An 18,691-nucleotide genomic window follows, 5' to 3' on the forward strand; every position below is an offset into this window, starting at 1 on the left:
GTCCATTCATTCAGGGCCATGTGTATAGACATAGAGCCAAAAGGCCGTATTAGCATGGGCATCACCATTTAGGGCGTTCACCATTTTTATGTAGTCAACTGGATGGGACTACCAACTCCTAGTGAGCCATGTCCAACCGGGTCATCAGAAGGGATCAGCCAATTGTGAAGAAGGAAATGGACTACTTCAAAATGGAGATTGCCTCAATGGTGCTGCCCATGCTGTCACTGATGCTATAATGGCACAGATACAAAGATGGGTCCTCTATCTATCTCTATGAGTCAGAGCCTATTTTATTTTACGCCGAGGGGAAAACAATTGTGCCCCCCCGTCGGCGAATAAAATAAATCGCTGCACCTCCACTCCCAAACCTTTTCCCGCTGCGACGCCTATTGGCTCTGAGTATAATGACAGCAGTATACCAAAACCAACGTCTGGCTATAATATGCAATATGCATATTCAGTAATATTCAATAACCGTGTTTTGTTCATAATTATACACATTTACAATAGTCAGGTAATGATTTAGTTTACCTACAAACTAATTTTCATGCCCTTTCTTGTTTTATTTGCTTCACTCTCAATCATGTGATCTCCACTTGTACAGTTTTCAACGAGAGCAAATCTCCCAGTGTGCATTGCGCTAGAAAAAACAAAAATGGCGTTTCAGGAAAGTGGTCGAGGACGTAAGGGAAATTGTCACCTGTGAAGCGATGAATTGAGAAGCACGAAAACCCGCATTTTCACAACTGACAACCGGCCCCTTCGATTTAAAAGGATTATATCTACTTTCAAACACAGAAACTAAACAAAATGCCTTCTCCTAAAGCCAAAAACAGCGCCAATCGCAGCGGAGGTGGGAGCCCAGGTCTCAGTGGCAGCACCAACGGCAACGGACGCTACGAGTTCATGTCGCTGAACCGAACCCCTCCACCCACGCTCCTCCAGCGGCAGGGCTCCGACCCAACCGCTGCAGCCAGATTGCGGGCCTCAGAGAGCCCTACCCGGCGAAGAGGCTCCGGGTCCTCCACCTCTTCCAACACAGGCATGCCCGAAGAGGACTGTATGCGGCTCAACCCTTCCTTTATCGGGATAGCCCTTAGCTCCCTCCTCGCCATAGACCTGTGGCTCTCCAAGCGGCTGGGGGTGTGTGCCTGTGAAGATTCCTCCTGGGGCAGCATTCGACCATTGATGAAACTGATAGAGATTTCTGGACATGGAATACCATGGCTGGTCTGGACAGCCTACTGCCTGTACAAGGCTGACAGTGCCGCAGGACAGGAAATTATGCTCAATCTCTTCATGGGTAAATATGATCATATTAATGTGTTTATTCATAGTAATGCTGATAGCAGCCTCCCGCATAGACAGCCGGAAGGCTCCTATTAGATTTCTTCCATAGAAATATAATTCAAATGTTAAGGTTGCCACCACACCACCTATTCTAATTGTCATGCATCCCACCACTCATCCCTATCCCCAGCCTTTTTACAGCAGACACACACACACACAGAGAGAGCTTGACTTGGGCAGGAGCTCACCAGAACTGAGTATCGGCACCTCAAATATTATTCTGCTTGAGTTCCTGCACCTCATATAGAATATTAGCTGAACAGTATTGAGGAGTTGCTGCACCTAAATATGAACGGTACCGGCACCCAAAATGAGTACCGGCACCTATTTCAGTCCAAGTCAAGCACTGCACACACCGCCAGGAGGATGCCATGCTTAATAATGAATGTCTATGTTGGTGTTTTTATTAGATCAGTAGGTAGCCTACATATTTATAGTCTGTAGTGGCTCCTTTTCCCCTTCTCCTCCATTTGCAATGATGTTAGAAGAGGTAGAAGATGAAAGCACATCCTTGGTAGGAATCCACCCACCCTATTGTTTTTCACCCATCTTGTGCTTTCAGATCAGTATCAGTACAGATTAGTCTGAGATGAGAGGAGGAAAGGATTTGGCACCTTGCCTTACAGCAGACACACACACTATTTCACCCCTCCCTTCACAATATTTTCTTTCTCTTTTCTCTCCCTGTTTTTTCCTTTCCTTCCTTTGGTGCCAGCTCCTTACTTGTAACTGTCATCCCTCCGTTCATCCTACGATCCATCTGTTTCTCTCCTTCACTACTGTCCAGACGCCCTCCCTCTCCATCCCCTCATCCAGCAGATCTGTCTCTCTGCTCCACTCTTCACAACAGTTCAGGCAAGGTGACACATAGTACAGTATCATAATTCCTTATGATTATGCGCCCTAGTGTATCTAACACACATAAGGCAATATTTTGGAGATGCTTGGAATTAAGCCTACAGTTGAAGTTGGAAGTTTACATACACTTAGGTTGGAGTCATTAAAACTAGTTTTTCAACCACTCCACAAATGTCTTGTTAACAAACTATAGTTTTGGCAAGTCGGTTAGGACATCTACTTTGTGCATGACACAAGTAATTTTTCCAACAATTGTTTACTGACAGATTATTTCACTTATAATTCACTGTATCACAATTCCAGTGGGTCAGAAGTTTACATACACTAAGTTGACTGTGCCTTTAAACAGCTTGGAAAATTCCAGAAAATGATGTCATGGCTTTAGAAGCTTCTGATAGGCTAATTGACATCATTTGAGTCAATTGGAGGTGTACCTGTGGATTTATTTCAAGGCCTACCTTCAAACTCAGTGCCTTTTTGCTTGACATCATGGGAAAATCAAAAGAAATCAGCCAAGACCACGGAATTGTTTTTGTAGACCTCCACCAGTCTGGTTCATCCTTGGGAGCAATTTCCAAATGCCTGAAGGTACCACGTTCATCTGTACAAACAATAGTACGCAAGTATAAACACGCAGCCGTCATACCGCTCAGGAAGGAGACGCGTTCTGTCTCCTAGAGATGAACGTACTTTGGTGCGAAAAGTGCAAATCAATCCCAGAACAACAGCAAAGTACCTTGTGAAGATGCTGGAGGAAACGGGTACAAAAGTATCTATATCCACAGTAAAACGAGTCTTATATCGACCGCTCAGCAAGGAAGAAGCCACTGCTCCAAAACCGCCATAAAAAAGCCAGACTACGGTTTGCAACTGCACATGGGGACAAAGATCGTACTTTTTGGAGGAATGTCCTCTGGTCTGATGAAACAAAAATAGAACTGTTTGGCAATAATGACCATCGTTATGTATGGAGGAAAAAGGGGGTTCCTTGCAAGCCGAAGAAACCATCCCAACCGTGAAGCACGGGGGTGGCAGCATCATGCTGTGGGGGTGCTTTGCTGCTGGAGGGACTGGTGCACTTCACAAAATAGATGGCAGCATGAGGAAGGAAATGGATGTGAATATATTGAAGCAACATCTCAAGGCATCAGTCAGGAAGTTAAAGCTTGGTCGCAAATGGGTCTTCCAAATGGACAATGACCCCAAGCATACTTCCAAAGTTGTGGCAAAATGGCTTAAGGACAACAAAGTCAAGGTAATGGAGTGGCCATCACAAAGCCCTGACCTCAACCCTATAGAACTGAAAAAGCGTGTGCGAGCAAGGAGGCCTACAAACCTGACTCAGTTACACCAGCTCTGTCAGAAGGAATGGGCCAAAATTCACCCAACTTATTGTGGGAAGCTTGTGGAAGGCTACCCAAAACGTTTGACCCAAGTTAAACAATTTAAAGGCAATGCAACCAAATACTAATTGAATGTATGTAAACTTCTGACCCACTGGGAATGTGATGAAATAAATAAAAGCTGAAATAAATCATTCTCTCTACTATTATTCTGACATTTCACATTCTTAAATTAAAGTGGTGATCCTAACTGACCTAAGACAGGGAATTTTTACTAGGATTAAATGTCAGGAATTGTGAAAAACTGAGTTTAAATGTATTTGGCTAAGGTGTATGTAAACGTCCAACTTTGTTTTTTGTTGTTGTTTTTTTTAGTCATTTAGCAGACGCTCTTATCCAGAGCGACTTACAGTTAGTGAGTGCATACATTATTTTATTATTTTATTTTTTTCATACTGGCCCCCCATGGGAATCAAACCCACAACCCTGGCATTGCAAACGCCATGCTCTACCAACTGAGCTACATCCCTGCCGGCCATTCCCTCCCCTACCCTGGACGACGCTGGGACAATTGTGCGCCGCCCCATGGGTCTCCCGGTCGCGGCCGGCTACGACAGAGCCTGGATTCGAACCAGGATATCTAGTGGCACAGCTAGCACTGCGATGCAGTGCCTTAGACCACTGCGCCACTCGGGAGTGGGCCAAAATTCACCCAAAAAACGGTATCTTGAATTCTACAGTGCGGGTTGACTCATAACCCGCAGTCCCTGCAGTTATATCCACGGGGCGGGCGTGTTTAGGGTCATAAAATATGAAGGGCGGGTGGGTTGAATAAAGAGAAAACAATGCATTAAAAATCCACAAATGGATAATTATTTTGCAATTCATGTCTATAGGCTACATTGAGGTTTTTCTTTCATATTTTTTTATCTTCAATAAGTGCATAAGCCTAAGCTTTAGGGCCTAACTGTACGCACGCTAAATACACACCAATGACCAAATGCTTTTGGGAACTTTGGCAGAAAAATGTCGGAGTTTAATTCAATAAGAGAAAAGCTGCGAAATGGAGAGTTGAAAATAAAGAGAAGGGAGGGCCAGAACAGTAATGTTTGGGAAAGATTTGTTGAAGTGGTAAAAGATGATGATACCACTTCACCAAAGTTATGTTATGTGTGATTGTGAGGTGCAAATTCGAGAGACAAGACGGGGACTTCAAATATGGCACTTCAAGGGAACTGTTGCCTACTGTTCAGATAGGTTAAATTGAATAGTAACAGAAATCTGGACACTGACTATAAACTCTCACAGCCTAATATAATATCAACTCCTAAAGAATTATACATTTCTAGCAGTAAAATTATACACCAAATGTAAATTTTGACTCGGGAACAAGTGGAGAAATATTATTTATTTCAGCATCTTTAGAGAATGAATGTGCGATTAGGGACAGTCTGTAAAGGTGCTATCTTTATCAGCGACATAAAAGCTGATTTAGTATTTCTACCACAAAATATGCATTCTAGCCGAACTGAAATCTTATCATAAACATGTTGAGTCGTCACTGCTTTTAATTTCCTTAACTGGTCAAACTGATGTCATTAGAACATTTTGCACGGAAAATCTTTCTGGTATTTTTTGTTTTTTAGTTATTGCATTTTCTCCCCGGTCCCTAAACGGCTGCTGCACGAGAGAAGCAAAGATGAAAGGGTCGGGTGCAGGAGATTTTCACTTTATCACATAGTCGGGCGGTTGCGGATGGGTTATTAGCAAATGCGTGTGAACAAACAGCTGACCCGCGCATCACTAGTAAACACGCACACACGCTCTTCTGATGCTGATGCCAGATTCTCACACACACACACACACACACACTTACAATGCTGATGCTAGAAATATGCATACACATCCAGGGGGGAGCAGGCAGAGAGTGCCATCTGTTGTCGTCTCAAGTCTTCCAATGCTATGAACAGTCAGGCACTCTAGAAGAGACCGAGAATGTCCCCTGTTGTTGTGTAGTGGGGGTGAAGGAGAGTGTGAGACAGGCAGACATTCAGACAGACAGAAAAAATAAACAGAGTTACAGAGAGCGAGGGGTCCTCTGCACAGTGTGCAGTATAAGTATTCACAAGGTTCAGCCCGAGCTAGAATCTACAGTACACTAGCAGAGTGTGCCGATACCACTCAGTCGGCAGAAGTCTGTTGCTGTGTGATGCAGGCAGACAGGGGAGAGGCGGTCCCTGTTGTGTTTGTGTGTGATGCAGCCAGAAGGACTGGAGGAGCCAATGACCGCTGCTCCTTTACAGCCCAGATAAAAACACTGCTTGGATGAAAAGACTGCAGCTCTCTCTCTTCTGTCTTTGTTTCTTTCTCTTTCCTCACATCTTCTGTCTCTCTTTCCCTCCCTGGCAAAAATCCAAAGCTGTCACTGAGCGCGTGTGACGGTGTGTGTTTGTGGGGAGGTTCGGCTCAAACAAGCGTAGAGTTTAATGTTATCTCATATACTGTGATAACATTATACGTTTGTGTGGGTGCAATGTGTATTTCTGCTAATACTATATGTTGGGTGTTAGTGTATTTGTTAGTGTGTGCATACATTTGTTTGTTTTAGTGCTGTATACTGTTTGCTGACTGGTCTGTTTTCCAACTGTGTAATTGCTCTCATCTCTCTCATATCTCCCTCCCCACTCTGCATCCTCTCCCCACCCCTCCCCTCAGCTCTCATTCTAGACCTGATCCTGGTCGGCATCGTGAAAGCGGTCGTCCGTCGGCGCCGCCCGTCCCACAACCGCATGGACATGTTCGCCACCTTCTCCGTGGACCGCTACTCCTTCCCCTCGGGGCACGCCACCCGCGCCGCCATGTGTGCCCGTTTCCTGCTGGCCCACTTGGTGCTGGCCGCCCCTCTGCGGGTGCTGGTGTTCCTGTGGTCTGTTCTGGTGGGGCTGAGCCGGGTGCTGCTGGGGAGACACAACGTGACCGATGTGCTGTTTGGCTTTCTGATGGGCTACTGCCAGTACAACCTGGTGGAGATGCTCTGGGTATCATCGCTGGGCCTGCAGGGGCTGCTGGGGCTCATCCAGGGGTGAGGGAGAAGGGTTAAGGAGGGGTTGGGAGGGTGTGGTAGGTGGGAGACAGTGGCCCTGGCCCAATATGTTTGAAACATTGACTGATCCTGCCCCATACTGACACTGGTCACTCATCATTGCCTGTTCAAGACAAACAACTACAACAAAGCCTGCCACCAACCATCCATCCATATGTAATTGCAATCAGAAGTACCTAGGAGCAGGGTGCTCCTCCATACTGCGATAAAAGAGAGCGGGAGCGAGAGAAAGTGTGTGTCTGTTTGCGTGTCTGAGTGCTGTGTTCTCAAAGGGGAGAATGAATGCTATAGGTTAAAACTTATGAATTGATGATGGTGTCTGTGAGGACTTATTTTAGATTTGTAAGGTATAGAGCCTCACAGTTGAGGTGTCATAATACCCATAGAACCTAGCGGTCAAACATGGAAATGGTTCCAATCGTTTTTCCACCCTTCCTTTTTCCCATAGGGAATTTTAGAAACACTTAAAATAAGGGCTGTGTTTCGTGTAGGCTTACCCTGGTGTGACGTTTTGATAACCATGTAAATCTCTCTCGGACAAGGTGACTTTTATCAATATATTCAGCTCTATTTACTCTCATTCGAAAATGCTAATTAGCATCAAAGTAGACATCATGCAAGACTACAAATCCCTGTAAGCTCCTGCACGTCATCTCTAGCTGACACCTTTGCTAACAGGTATTATCAATTTAAAATTTGCACAAGACAGTTCACAGAATTGTCAATTTAAAGAAATGTAGCCAATTTATTCATTACTAAATTTAGCTAACATGAGATAGTCAATCCAGAGACTCCTACCTTTGCCTTGATTCAGCAGCCTCGACCACATCATCATGGCATTTGTAGTTCTTTATGATAGCCACATTAGCAGCTAATTAGCATTTCATTTTGGGGGGGTAAATACAGGTTAATTTATTGATAAAAGTCACCTTGTCCTAGAGCGATTTACACGGTTATCAAAACGTCACGCCAAGGTAAGCCTACACAAAACACAGCCCTTATTTTAAGTGTTTCTAAAATTAATGGTGGAAAAACATTTGGAACAATTTCCTTGTTTGACCGCTAGGTTTTATGGGTATTATGACTCATACTGTGGTACTCTATGTAAGGTTCACAAAATGGAATGGTTTGTCTTTTTTATTTCTCACTGAAATATAGTCACCCTGTATGTGTTATTGCGGATCTTGAGGAATAATTCCAGTTTTCTACAGATGGCTGTATGCTCAATAATAATTAACATTGATTATGTTTTAACCAAAGACAGGGGGCATGGTTTTCATTCCAAATTAGGTTACCCAACAACTTTACAGCTACGCTGACATCAAACATGTAGTTCATTCATTTTATAACATTTTAATGTGTTAAACGTGATCTCCCGTTATCTATGACTCTGAGACCTGATGGTGATCATCTTCATGTCAATGTGGAGAGTTGATTCCTTATAGTAACTGTCTAAATAGTTGTGCAACAGCCATGGTTGCAACAGGTTTGCAGTGGTTGGAGGGAAAACAGGAGATGGCAGGGCAGGTTTTATAGTTCAGTCCCAGAGATGGAAGAAGTAGAATAGCTTTTTGTCTTTCTGATAGAGATCACAAGACAGTGAATGTCCAAGACTGGTTGCTCATTCCTGCTGTACTGTTTTGTTACAGGCGTAACTGACACACGCACACACACACAAACTGTAATGTCTGTGTGTAGGTGTAGACAAAGCACCAGTCTGAGGAGCATCATTTAATGTTTGTCCAGGTTAAACCCCTGAGTGACACCAGCTGTAGTAATGGTGTAACCTAACGTAGCAGGCGGGTCATTCCGATTTGGACCCCCCAAAATCCGATTTGGACCCCCCAAAATTCTAACAATGCGTTAGACATGAGGATTCCAAAGAAATGGTCAAAAGCCACCCACGGACCCCCAACACCCCACGCCAATCTCAACCCAACAACAGGTATATAGTATCAGTTGTATATGTTTGACAAGTAGTATGGAGCTGCGGCTCGGAGTATTGTTTCTTCATCCTATGTAATGCATTCTCAGTGAATTTGGTGATTTTTTTTTTTTTTTTTCCCTGTTCAGAGAAATTAGTCTGAAGTTGTTAGGTTTATGTCTCATCCTACGTTCTGATATTACCAGGTTCTGACCACTAGATGGTGCTGTTCCTGCTATTAGGTAAAGAAATAACAATCCCCCCTTCAATGTTAAAGGGATACATCCGGTTGTTTGCAACTCCGCTAAGGGTGGTAATGGTGTAACCATGATGCGTGCCTTAGCCACTGGTTAGCTGTGGGCCGGATCTAGTGGCCAAGTGCTTTGCACCCTGTCCTTAACTGCCCTACTTTTAAACTGCTCTCTGCTCTGACTGCTGGTGCTCCTGCATCATGGCCTCCTCTCTATATGAATGTACATTCTCTGGTGCATGTGAGGCAGGAGTGAGAGACCCAGTCAGGGAGTTCTCAGGTGTCCTGGGTGTTTGGAGTGTTTCTGGGTGTTTACACAGACCGCAGCCATGTTGTGCCGTTGCTGGTGTTGTCATTTGGCTGTTGTTGATGTCACATTGTGAAGATCCTGCACAGACCCTAATCCTGTTAGATGGAACATTATTTTGTTGACTTGGATGACTAATATTCCCTCTCCTCTCCTTCTATCCACCAGGTGTGTGTGTGTGTGTGTGTGTGTGAGAGGAGGCCACCCACTCGATCACCTCCACCCTGGTAAATATGGAGGAGCAGCTTATTAGCCCTGTCTCTCACCCTTTTACCGTCTCTCACCCTTTTACAGCTCTATCTTCCTCTCTCGCCCCTCTCGCTCTCCCTCTCTGTCTACTTCTGGTCAGAGAGAAGAGTCTGACTTAATTACCTCTCCATTCCTCAGCTGCTCTTCACTATTTATATTTTATTCCATCCAGCTGAATCACTTCCCTTTCCCTTGACTCCCCCGAACTCACCCTCCCCTCACTCATCTACTCTTATGTAGCATCCAGGCTCAAGTATGACACCAAACCAAACATGAAGTGTTTTGCTGAAGTCTTTTGCTGGGAAGGATTTGGTATATGTTACAATGCAGTGAGTGCAGCTACACATGATGAGTTGGTCTTGATTGGTCTTCATGGACTGTTCCCTGAGAGATGGTCTACATCAGTAGGGTCTCTTTCTCCGACTGTTGTAAATAACGCATTGAGTTTCTCTCTCTCATTCATTCATACATGCTGTATTTCTTCAGCAATAATCCAGTAGTAGATATTAGAGCTAACCAGTGATTGGTCCTTGAATCAATACGATTCGACCAATGACATGGCTTCCCCAGAAACTGCTTCATGTTATCTTCTGATGAGAAACACCCAGCCAAAGTAATCATGGTTCTCTTAACATTGCAATAAGGAAGAACGCATCTCATTCTGTTTTGTGTTATCTATCTACTCACTAATGTATGTCTGAGAATATTATGTCCAATCAAATTGTATTTGTCACATGCTTCGTAAACAGTCGGTGTAGACTAACAGTGAAATGCTTACTTATGGGCCCTCCCAACAATGCAGGGGGAAAAAATAGAAATAATAAACTCAGCAAAAAAAGAAATGTCCCTTTTTCAGGACCCTGTCTTTCAAAGATCATTCGTAAAAATCCAAATAACTTCACAGATCTTCATTGTAAAGGGTTTAAACACAGTTTAAACCATAAACAATTAATGAACATGCACCTGTGGAACGGTCGTTAAGACACTAACATCTTACAGACGGTAGGCAATTAAGGTCACAGTTATGAAAACTTACGACACTAAAGAGGTCTTTCTACTGACTCTGAAAAACACCAAAAGAAAGATGCCCAGGGTCCCTGCTCATCTGTGTGAACATGCCTTAGGCATGCTGCAGGGAGGCATGAGGACTGCAGATGTGGCCAGGGCAATAAATTGCAATGTCCGTACTGTGAGACGCCTAAGTCGGCGCTACAGGGAGACGGGACGGACAGCTGATCGTCCTCGCAGTGGAAGACCAAGTGTAACAAGACCTGCACAGGATCGGTACATCTGAACATCACACCTGCGGGACAGGTACAGGATGACAACAACAACTGCCCGAGTTACACCAGGAACGCACAATCCCTCCATCAGTGCTCAGACTGTCCACAATAGGCTGAGAGAGGCTGGACTGAGGGCTTGTAGGCCTGTTGTAAGGCAGGTCCTCACCAGACATCACCGGCAACAATGTCGCCTATGGGCACAAACCCACCATCGCTGGACCAGACAGGACTGGCAAAAAGTGCTCTTCACTGACGAGTCGCGGTGTTGTCTCACAAGGGGTGGTGGTCGGATTCATGGTTATCGTCGAAGGATTGAGCGTTACACCGAGGACTGTACTCTGGAGCGGGATCGATTTGGAGGTGGAGGGTCCGTCATGGTCTGGGACGGTGTGTCACAGCATCATCGGACTGAGCTTGTTGTCATTGCAGGCAATCTCAACGCTGTGCGTTACAGGGAAGACATCCTCCTTCCTCATGTGGTACCCTTCCTGCAGGCTCATCCTGACATGACACTAAAGCATGACAATGCCACCAGCCATACTGCTCGTTTTGTGCGTGATTTTCTGCAAGACAGGAATGTCAGTGTTCTGCCATGGCCAGTGAAGAGCCCGAATCTCAATCCCATTGAGCACGTCTGGGACATGTTGGATCGGAGGGTGAGGGCTATGGCCATTCCCCCCAGAAATGTCCGGGAACTTGCAGGTGCCTTGGTGGAAGAGTGGGGTAACATCTCACAGAAAGAACTGGCAAATCTGGTGCAGTCCATGAGGAGGAGATGCACTGCAGTACTTAATGCAGCTGGTGGCCACACCAGATACTGACTGTTACTTTTGATTTTGACCCCTCCCCCCCCCCCCTTTTGTTCAGGGACACATTATTCAATATCTGTTAGTCACATGTCTGTGGAACTTGTTCAGTTTATGTCTCAGTTGTTAAATCTTGTTATGTTCATACAAATATTTACACATGTTAAGTTTGCTGAAAATAAACACAGTTGACAGTGAAAGGACGTTTCTTTTTTTGCTGAGTTTAGAAAAATAATAACACAAGGAATAAATACACAATGAGTAACGATAACTTGGCTATTTACACTGGGTACCAGTACCGAGTCGATGTGCAGTGTACGAGGTAATAGAGGTAGATACAGTGCCTTCAGAAAGTATTCACACCCCTTGACTTTTTCCACAGTGGGATTAAAATGGATTTAATTGTATTTTTTTGTCAACAATCTATACAAAATACTCTGTCAAAGTGGAAGAAAAGTTCTAACATTTGTAATAAAAAAAACACTATCTTGATTTAGAGAAGTATTCAACACAGTGAGTCAATACATGTTAGAATTACCTTTCTGGGTAAGTCTCTTAAGAGCTTTCCACACCTAGATTGTGCAACATTTGCCCATTATTATTTTCAAATATTCTTTAAGCTCTGTCAAATTGGTTGATGATCATTGCTAGACAACCATTTTCAGGTCTTGCCATAGATTTTTAAGCAGGTTTAAATCAAAACTAACTCGGCCACTCAAGAACATTCACCGTCTTCTTGGTAAGCTATTCCAGTGTAGATTTGCCCTTGTGTTTTAGGTTATTGTCCTGCAGAAAGGTGAGTTCATCTCCCAGTGTCTGGTGGAAAGCAGACTAAACCAGGTTTGCCTCTAGGATTTTGCCTGTGCTTAGCTCCAGTAACTACAATATTGTTGATCCATCCTCAGTTTTCTCCTATCACAGCCATTAAACTCTAACTGTTTTGAAGTCACCATTGACCTCATGGTGAAATCCCTGAGTGATTTCCTTCCTCTCCGGCAACTAAGTTGGGAAGGACGCCTGTATCTTTGTAGTGATTGGATGGTGTATCAATACACCCAAAGTATAATTACCATGCTCAAAGGAATATTCAATGTCTGCTTTGTTTTACCCATCTACCAATAGGTGCCCATCTTTGCGAGGCATTGGGAAACCTCCCTGGTTGAATCTGTGTTTGAAATTCAGTGCTCGACAAGAGGGACCTTACATATAATTGTATGTGTGGGTTACAGAGATGAGGTAGTCATTCAAAAATCATGTTAGACACTAGTCCATGCAATTTATTATGTGGCTTGTTAAGCACATTTTTACTCAACTTATTTAGGCTTGCCATAACGAAGGGGTTGAATACTTATTGACTCATTTCAGCTTTTCATTTTAAATACATTTTGAAAAACATAATTCCACTTTGACATTATGGGGTATTGTGTGTGTGTGTGTGTGTGTGTGTGTGTGTGTGTGTGTGTGTAGGCCAGTGACAACAAATCTAAATTGTATTAATTTTAATTCGGGCTGTAACACAACAAAATGTGGAAAAAGTCTAAGGGCATGAATACTTTCTGAAGGCAATGTATGTACATATAGGTAGGGATAAAGTGTCTAGGCAACAGGCTAGATAAGCAGTAGCGTATGTGATGAGTCAAAAGAGTTAGTGCAGCAAGGGTCAACGCAGATAGTCCGGGTAGCTATTGGTTAACTATTTAACAAACTGTACAGCAGTCTTATGGCTTGGGGGTAGAAGCTGTTCGGGGTCCTGTTGGTTCCAGAGAGAACAGTCTATGACTTGGGTGACTGGAGTCTTTGACAATGTTTAGCCTTCCTCTGACACCGCCTGGTATAGAGGTCTTGGATGGCAGGGAGCTCTGCAATATGCAATCAATCCAAGCAATATGGCTGACATTCCACCCTGCCTATCAGAGGGCAAGTTGAGACTTTTTAGATCTCCAGTATAGGCTAAGGGTGTGTCCCAAATGTTACCCTATTCCCTACATAGTGAACTACTTTTGACCAGAACCATATGGGCCCAGGGGTTGGTGCTAGTAGTCTGTTTGCAACTGTGCGCTACCAGTTTGGCCATCTCAGCCTCTGTACAGTCAAAGACACAGTTTGCCGACACAAACACCTCTTCACATGATCTCACCAGCTTCATACACTGAATTATAACTTTCATCTATTGTAGTGTTGTTTTATTGTATAATGCTTAAATTGAAGTAATGTCAATGTATGCACATAAATGTAAGATGAATACAGCATAATGTTATTTTGGGTTGACTGTATATGGTAGCAAGTTTGACTGTTTATTCTATGGATTTTGGAGGCGTACTCCAGAATGATTGCCCTGTAATTCTGTATTTTTTTTTAAATAAATGTATCAAGAAGTTGTGACCTTGACTCACCATGTGGTTTATAGTTATCTGGGACAAAATTACATCCGTTTTATCTTTTTGTGGCTTAATGGGAGTAGCTGAAAACTAGAAATGACAAAGTGGAATTTTAAATGGACCTTGATGCTATTCTGCTGAATTGTTTGAGTTAAATCTGATCTAGAATCTGTGTCATGGAAATCACCAGATGTGGTGCGAAGCCAGAGATTTGTTTTGACTAATATCTAACCTCCACCAATATAACCTAGATCATTGCATTCCTGTCAATGTTAAACCATTTGACTTTGATCCAGGCATTATTTTGTGATGATTAAAAAAAGGTCACTGTGTTTGCTCGGTATAAAAAGGCTGTGATGAGCTCTTCCCTTTTATAATAATAATAATAATATGCCATTTAGCAGACGCTTTTATCCAAAGCGACTTACAGTCATGCGTGCATACATTTTTTGTGTATGGGTGGTCCCGGGGATCGAACCCACTACCTTGGCGTTACAAGCGCCGTGCTCTACCAGCTGAGCTACACACACACACACAACCCTCACCTGCCGACACACAACACAATGGTAAGACACCTTAGAAGACACTAATGCTTCACCATATGGAATTGTCTAGAATCTATGTAGAAATGTCATGTGCACTGTACACTATTATGCAGAATGTATACTGCAATTACGGTGGAATAAAGAATTATGTAGATGTTCTGGCATTATACTTAGGCCTAATGTCTTAATGATAGAAAAACCTTTGTCTAAATTGAAGTGTTACAGAGGTAGCATGATAATAATGAGTTTTAGATTTAATGTTTGATTTAAACCGATGAATGTCTTTTGAAATCGAAACGTTGCTAAAAAGAGCCATCAATTCTGTGGAGCATTGAAGAGCGACTGCCCCTAAAATGTGAAGAAATAGGCTAATAGTTGATCAACATTTTAAGCTAAACATTCTGATCTGTTGCGTCAGCCTCATTGCGTAAAAAATGTTTTTTGATGCTAGTGGTTGTATTAATTTGGGATCTGTCGCATCCCACAACTGTCCCAGACTATGTTTGGAATATTTATTTTTTGCACAGAATAGAATAGGTCAACTTTTGCACTATGGGGGATAGTAGATTGACATAGGCTAGTGCTTTTGCTTTTCGTTAGGCCTACTCATCTTGTTGGCAGATGAAAAGTAAATGTGGACAGTTCTTCCAATATCTTCAATATGCGCCTCGGAATTGGATAAGGACGTGCGCAGTTGCGTTCCCGATGTGTCCATCTTCACTTGTAGCCTGTGAGAAAGATCCGATCACATGACGGACAGCCATGTGAGTGAGAGGTGCTTCGGAGCACGCAGGGAGAAGGGAATTATAATTATTACATTCAGCCCAAGGGCACAACAGCCACTGGCTGCAAAGGGCATGGATTTTCTTAGGGGGCATTACGGACACAAAGGGGATGCCGCCGGGAAATTGATGCATTATCAAGTGCTTGTCAAATTGTGAATGAGAGACTGATGAAGTCTGCACAGCCTTTCATGGTACTTTTTCAAATCATCATTAGAGTCGCATCATGCAGCCTTAGAATGTATTAAACATCTAAACATATAGCCCAATGTTTGTATCACAACTAAAGATACATAAATAACTCTAAATTAAGCATACAGGAGTACCTGTTTCTTTGTTAACCGCTCAACACAGAATGCACACTACCTCAAATCGTTTGGGGAAATATCCTTTCTATTTTATTCAGCTTTGTTCAATTGTATTCATCATACTATAAAATAATGCCATGGAATTCTAAGCAAATCTTGTCTGCTAAATGAACTAGTGTGGCCCACAGCCATATGGCATAGCCAGATCAGGACCTGGCATAAGGACAACTCAGTGTATGCTATTCTGTTCTTCTGAAATAGACTACATTTTCTTTATATCATCTTAGACCTGTCTAAAATAAATAATGGATTTATTGTGAAGGTGTAGGCTATATTACATGGATGTATTAGACTTTTTAAAATGTAGATGTTCCAAAGGTCTGCATCAGTGGCTTGTAGGCTATCTGTGGAAGCCAGAAGATGCTAAATGCGTTGATGTTAATTAACGGCCAGTTACCGTGAGAACAGCAGTTATTTGCTTGACAATCACCGGCTGACGAAATTTTGTGACCGCCACAGCCCTATTCACACTACTACCCAGAATAATAAATAAAAAATTGTACTCCTTCAGTTGGATTTAAATGTCTCTATTCAGATCCCTACACAGGCTCAGGAACCTGGGAAGGGGGAACCTCTTCATGCAGTACTCCCTGTAACATTTTGGCTGTAAAGCCCTGGAAATCCAGAAATCTATTTGCCGCCTTCACAATGATGTCTAGTTTATTAGATTTTTTATTAGTTTGACTAGTGCAATTTATCACTTGCGCTATAAACACAACAAAGTCCACCTTCTTCACTGTTAGTGTGTCGGGATCCTTCTCCTGCATTCACTGCCGACTGTGGGAAATCCACTACCATCTCATCTCTACTCACTCCTTCAGCTATTTTCACTGCCTCCACATAGGAGACCTGCTGGATAGCCCTGACCCTAGCTACTGCGACCTCCATCATCCATACAGGGCACTCTGGAACATGATTTCCATCACAATTACAACAACATGCTTCATCTGACTCTTCAACTACTACATATTTATAACTGCGACAAACACTTGCCACATGTCCAAACTTTTTACAATTGTAACAAGCATTCACATCGAAACAATGGACCTTATTTTGTTGTCATAGGCCCAATCCCAAATGGAACCCTATGCACTTGTGGAGATCTGAAATGATTTGATGGTCTAAACAATATGTTGGAACTTCCACCTAGCCTATCAGAGGGCTCATTTGAATTATTACCAAATTGGTTACACCTGTCAAATCCTCTCAGATCTCCTCAAGTGCATTGGGAGTAGGGTCTAGGGCAGGGGTATTCAACTCTTACCCTACGAGGGTCGGAGCCTGCTGGTTTTCTGCTCTACCTGATAATTAATTGTACACACCTGGTTTCCCAGGTCTAAATCAGTATCTGATTAGAGGGGCGGGGTCTAGGGATTGGGCCATACTTTTGGAATAAGAACTTTCAAATTAAGTCTGACGTACATTAGACGTCTGTTAATGTTAACATGTGATTCATTTTGTTTCACAGAAGTTTATCCAACAAGCTCACAGAGCAGAGGTAAATGGCCTACAGTAACATTGAAACAAGGACCTTATTTTGTAGTGTCATACTTTGGAGCCTGAACTTTCAAATGAAGTCTGACATACATTAGAAGTCTAATGTTAACATGTGATTAATTTTGATTAACATCAACCGTACTGTAACACAGTCCCAAAGTCTCTTCACTCATCCCGCAGTCTCTCCATCCCTAAGAGGAGGACATGTCCTCTGTGACAGTAAATAAACACTGTAGCATACATATTGAGTAAAATTATAATGTTCCTTGTTAGATTAAAGCTAGAATCCTTAATAGAAACAATAACAAAGCGGTCACCCTGCCTCGGTTTTGGTGAAAAGCTGAGGGATGTGCCTGGAGAAATGTAACCACTCAAATTCATAGACAGAGCTATGGATGCAAGGACTGATCCATGATATCAAAATTGTTTGACCATGCCTTGAGGCTATACAGTGTTTCTTTAGATTTACATTGTTTACAAACATTTTAGTAAAATAAGCATATATTTTGGGTTCTGATGTGGTACGACAGTTGAACTAAGCTCATGAGGCATTTATAAGGTATATTCTTCAAGAATCAATGGGTATACATCATTCATTCATAAGTCCAAAAATGGATGTAGCAACTAACGATTCTAGCTTTAATCTTAAGAGTTGCAGCGTGTTTTTAGGTTAAGACCTACTGCATAAAAATATCATGGACACTATTTAATTTGGATAATCACAGATCACAGCTAACTTTCTTAGTGTATTTTGACAAGGATGTGAGGATGTTATGGTGAGATTATTATTATTATTAACTAAGTGTAGAAAAACATGTAAATGAATTTGACTATTAACTTTACACTATATATACAAAAGTATGTGGACACCCCTTCAAATTAGTGGAGTCGGCTACTTCAGCCACAACCGTTGCTGACAGGTGTATAAAGTCTAGCACACAGCCATGCAATCTCCATAGACAAACATTGGCAGTAGAATGGCCTTACTGAAGAGCTCAGTGACTTTCAACGTGGCAACGTCATAGGATGCAACCTTTTCAACAACTCCCCTCCTGTACTCCCTGTTCACCCATTACTGCATGGCCAGGCACGATTCCAACACCATCATTAAGTTTGCTGACGACACAACAGTGGTAGGCCTGATCACCGACAACGATGAGACAGCCTATATGGAGGAGGTCCGAGACCTGGCCGTGTGGTGCCAGGATAACAACCTCTCCCTCAACGTGATCAAGACAAAGGAGATGATACAGGAAATAAAAGATGACTGAGCACGCACACATTCTCATCGACGGGGCTGTAGTGGAACAGGTTGAGAGCTTCAAGTTCCTTGGTGTCCACATCACCAACGAACTATCATGGTCCAAACACACCAAGACAGTCGTGAAGAGGGCACGACAAAGCCTATTCCCCCTCAGGAGACTGAAAAGATTTGGCATGGGTCCTCAGATCCTCAAAAAGTTATACAGCTGCACCATCGAGAGCATCCTGACTGGTTGCATCACTGCCTGGTATGGCAACTGCTTGGCCTCCGACTGCAAGGTACTACAGAGGGTAGTGCGTACGGCCCAGTACATCACTGGGGCCAAGCTTCCTGCCATCCAGGACCTCTATACCAGGCGGTGTCAGAGGAAGGCCCTCAAAA

The 18,691-nt window shown here is 43.1% G+C and overlaps 1 protein-coding gene across 1 annotated transcript; it reads left to right on the forward strand.

The window, feature by feature from the left end:
• Positions 1 to 659: 659 nt before the first annotated feature.
• Positions 660 to 6,687, forward strand: plpp6 (phospholipid phosphatase 6). The gene is made up of 2 exons (XM_084164194.1): positions 660 to 1,306; positions 6,270 to 6,687. Exons 1-2 carry the CDS (start codon positions 814 to 816, stop codon positions 6,638 to 6,640), a joined length of 864 nt encoding a protein of 287 aa, XP_084020320.1. The 5' UTR covers positions 660 to 813; the 3' UTR covers positions 6,641 to 6,687.
• Positions 6,688 to 18,691: the final 12,004 nt, after the last annotated feature.

Source organism: Coregonus lavaretus, assembly GCF_964263955.1.
Source record: "Coregonus lavaretus genome assembly, chromosome: 6".
Classification (NCBI taxonomy): domain Eukaryota; kingdom Metazoa; phylum Chordata; class Actinopteri; order Salmoniformes; family Salmonidae; genus Coregonus; species Coregonus lavaretus.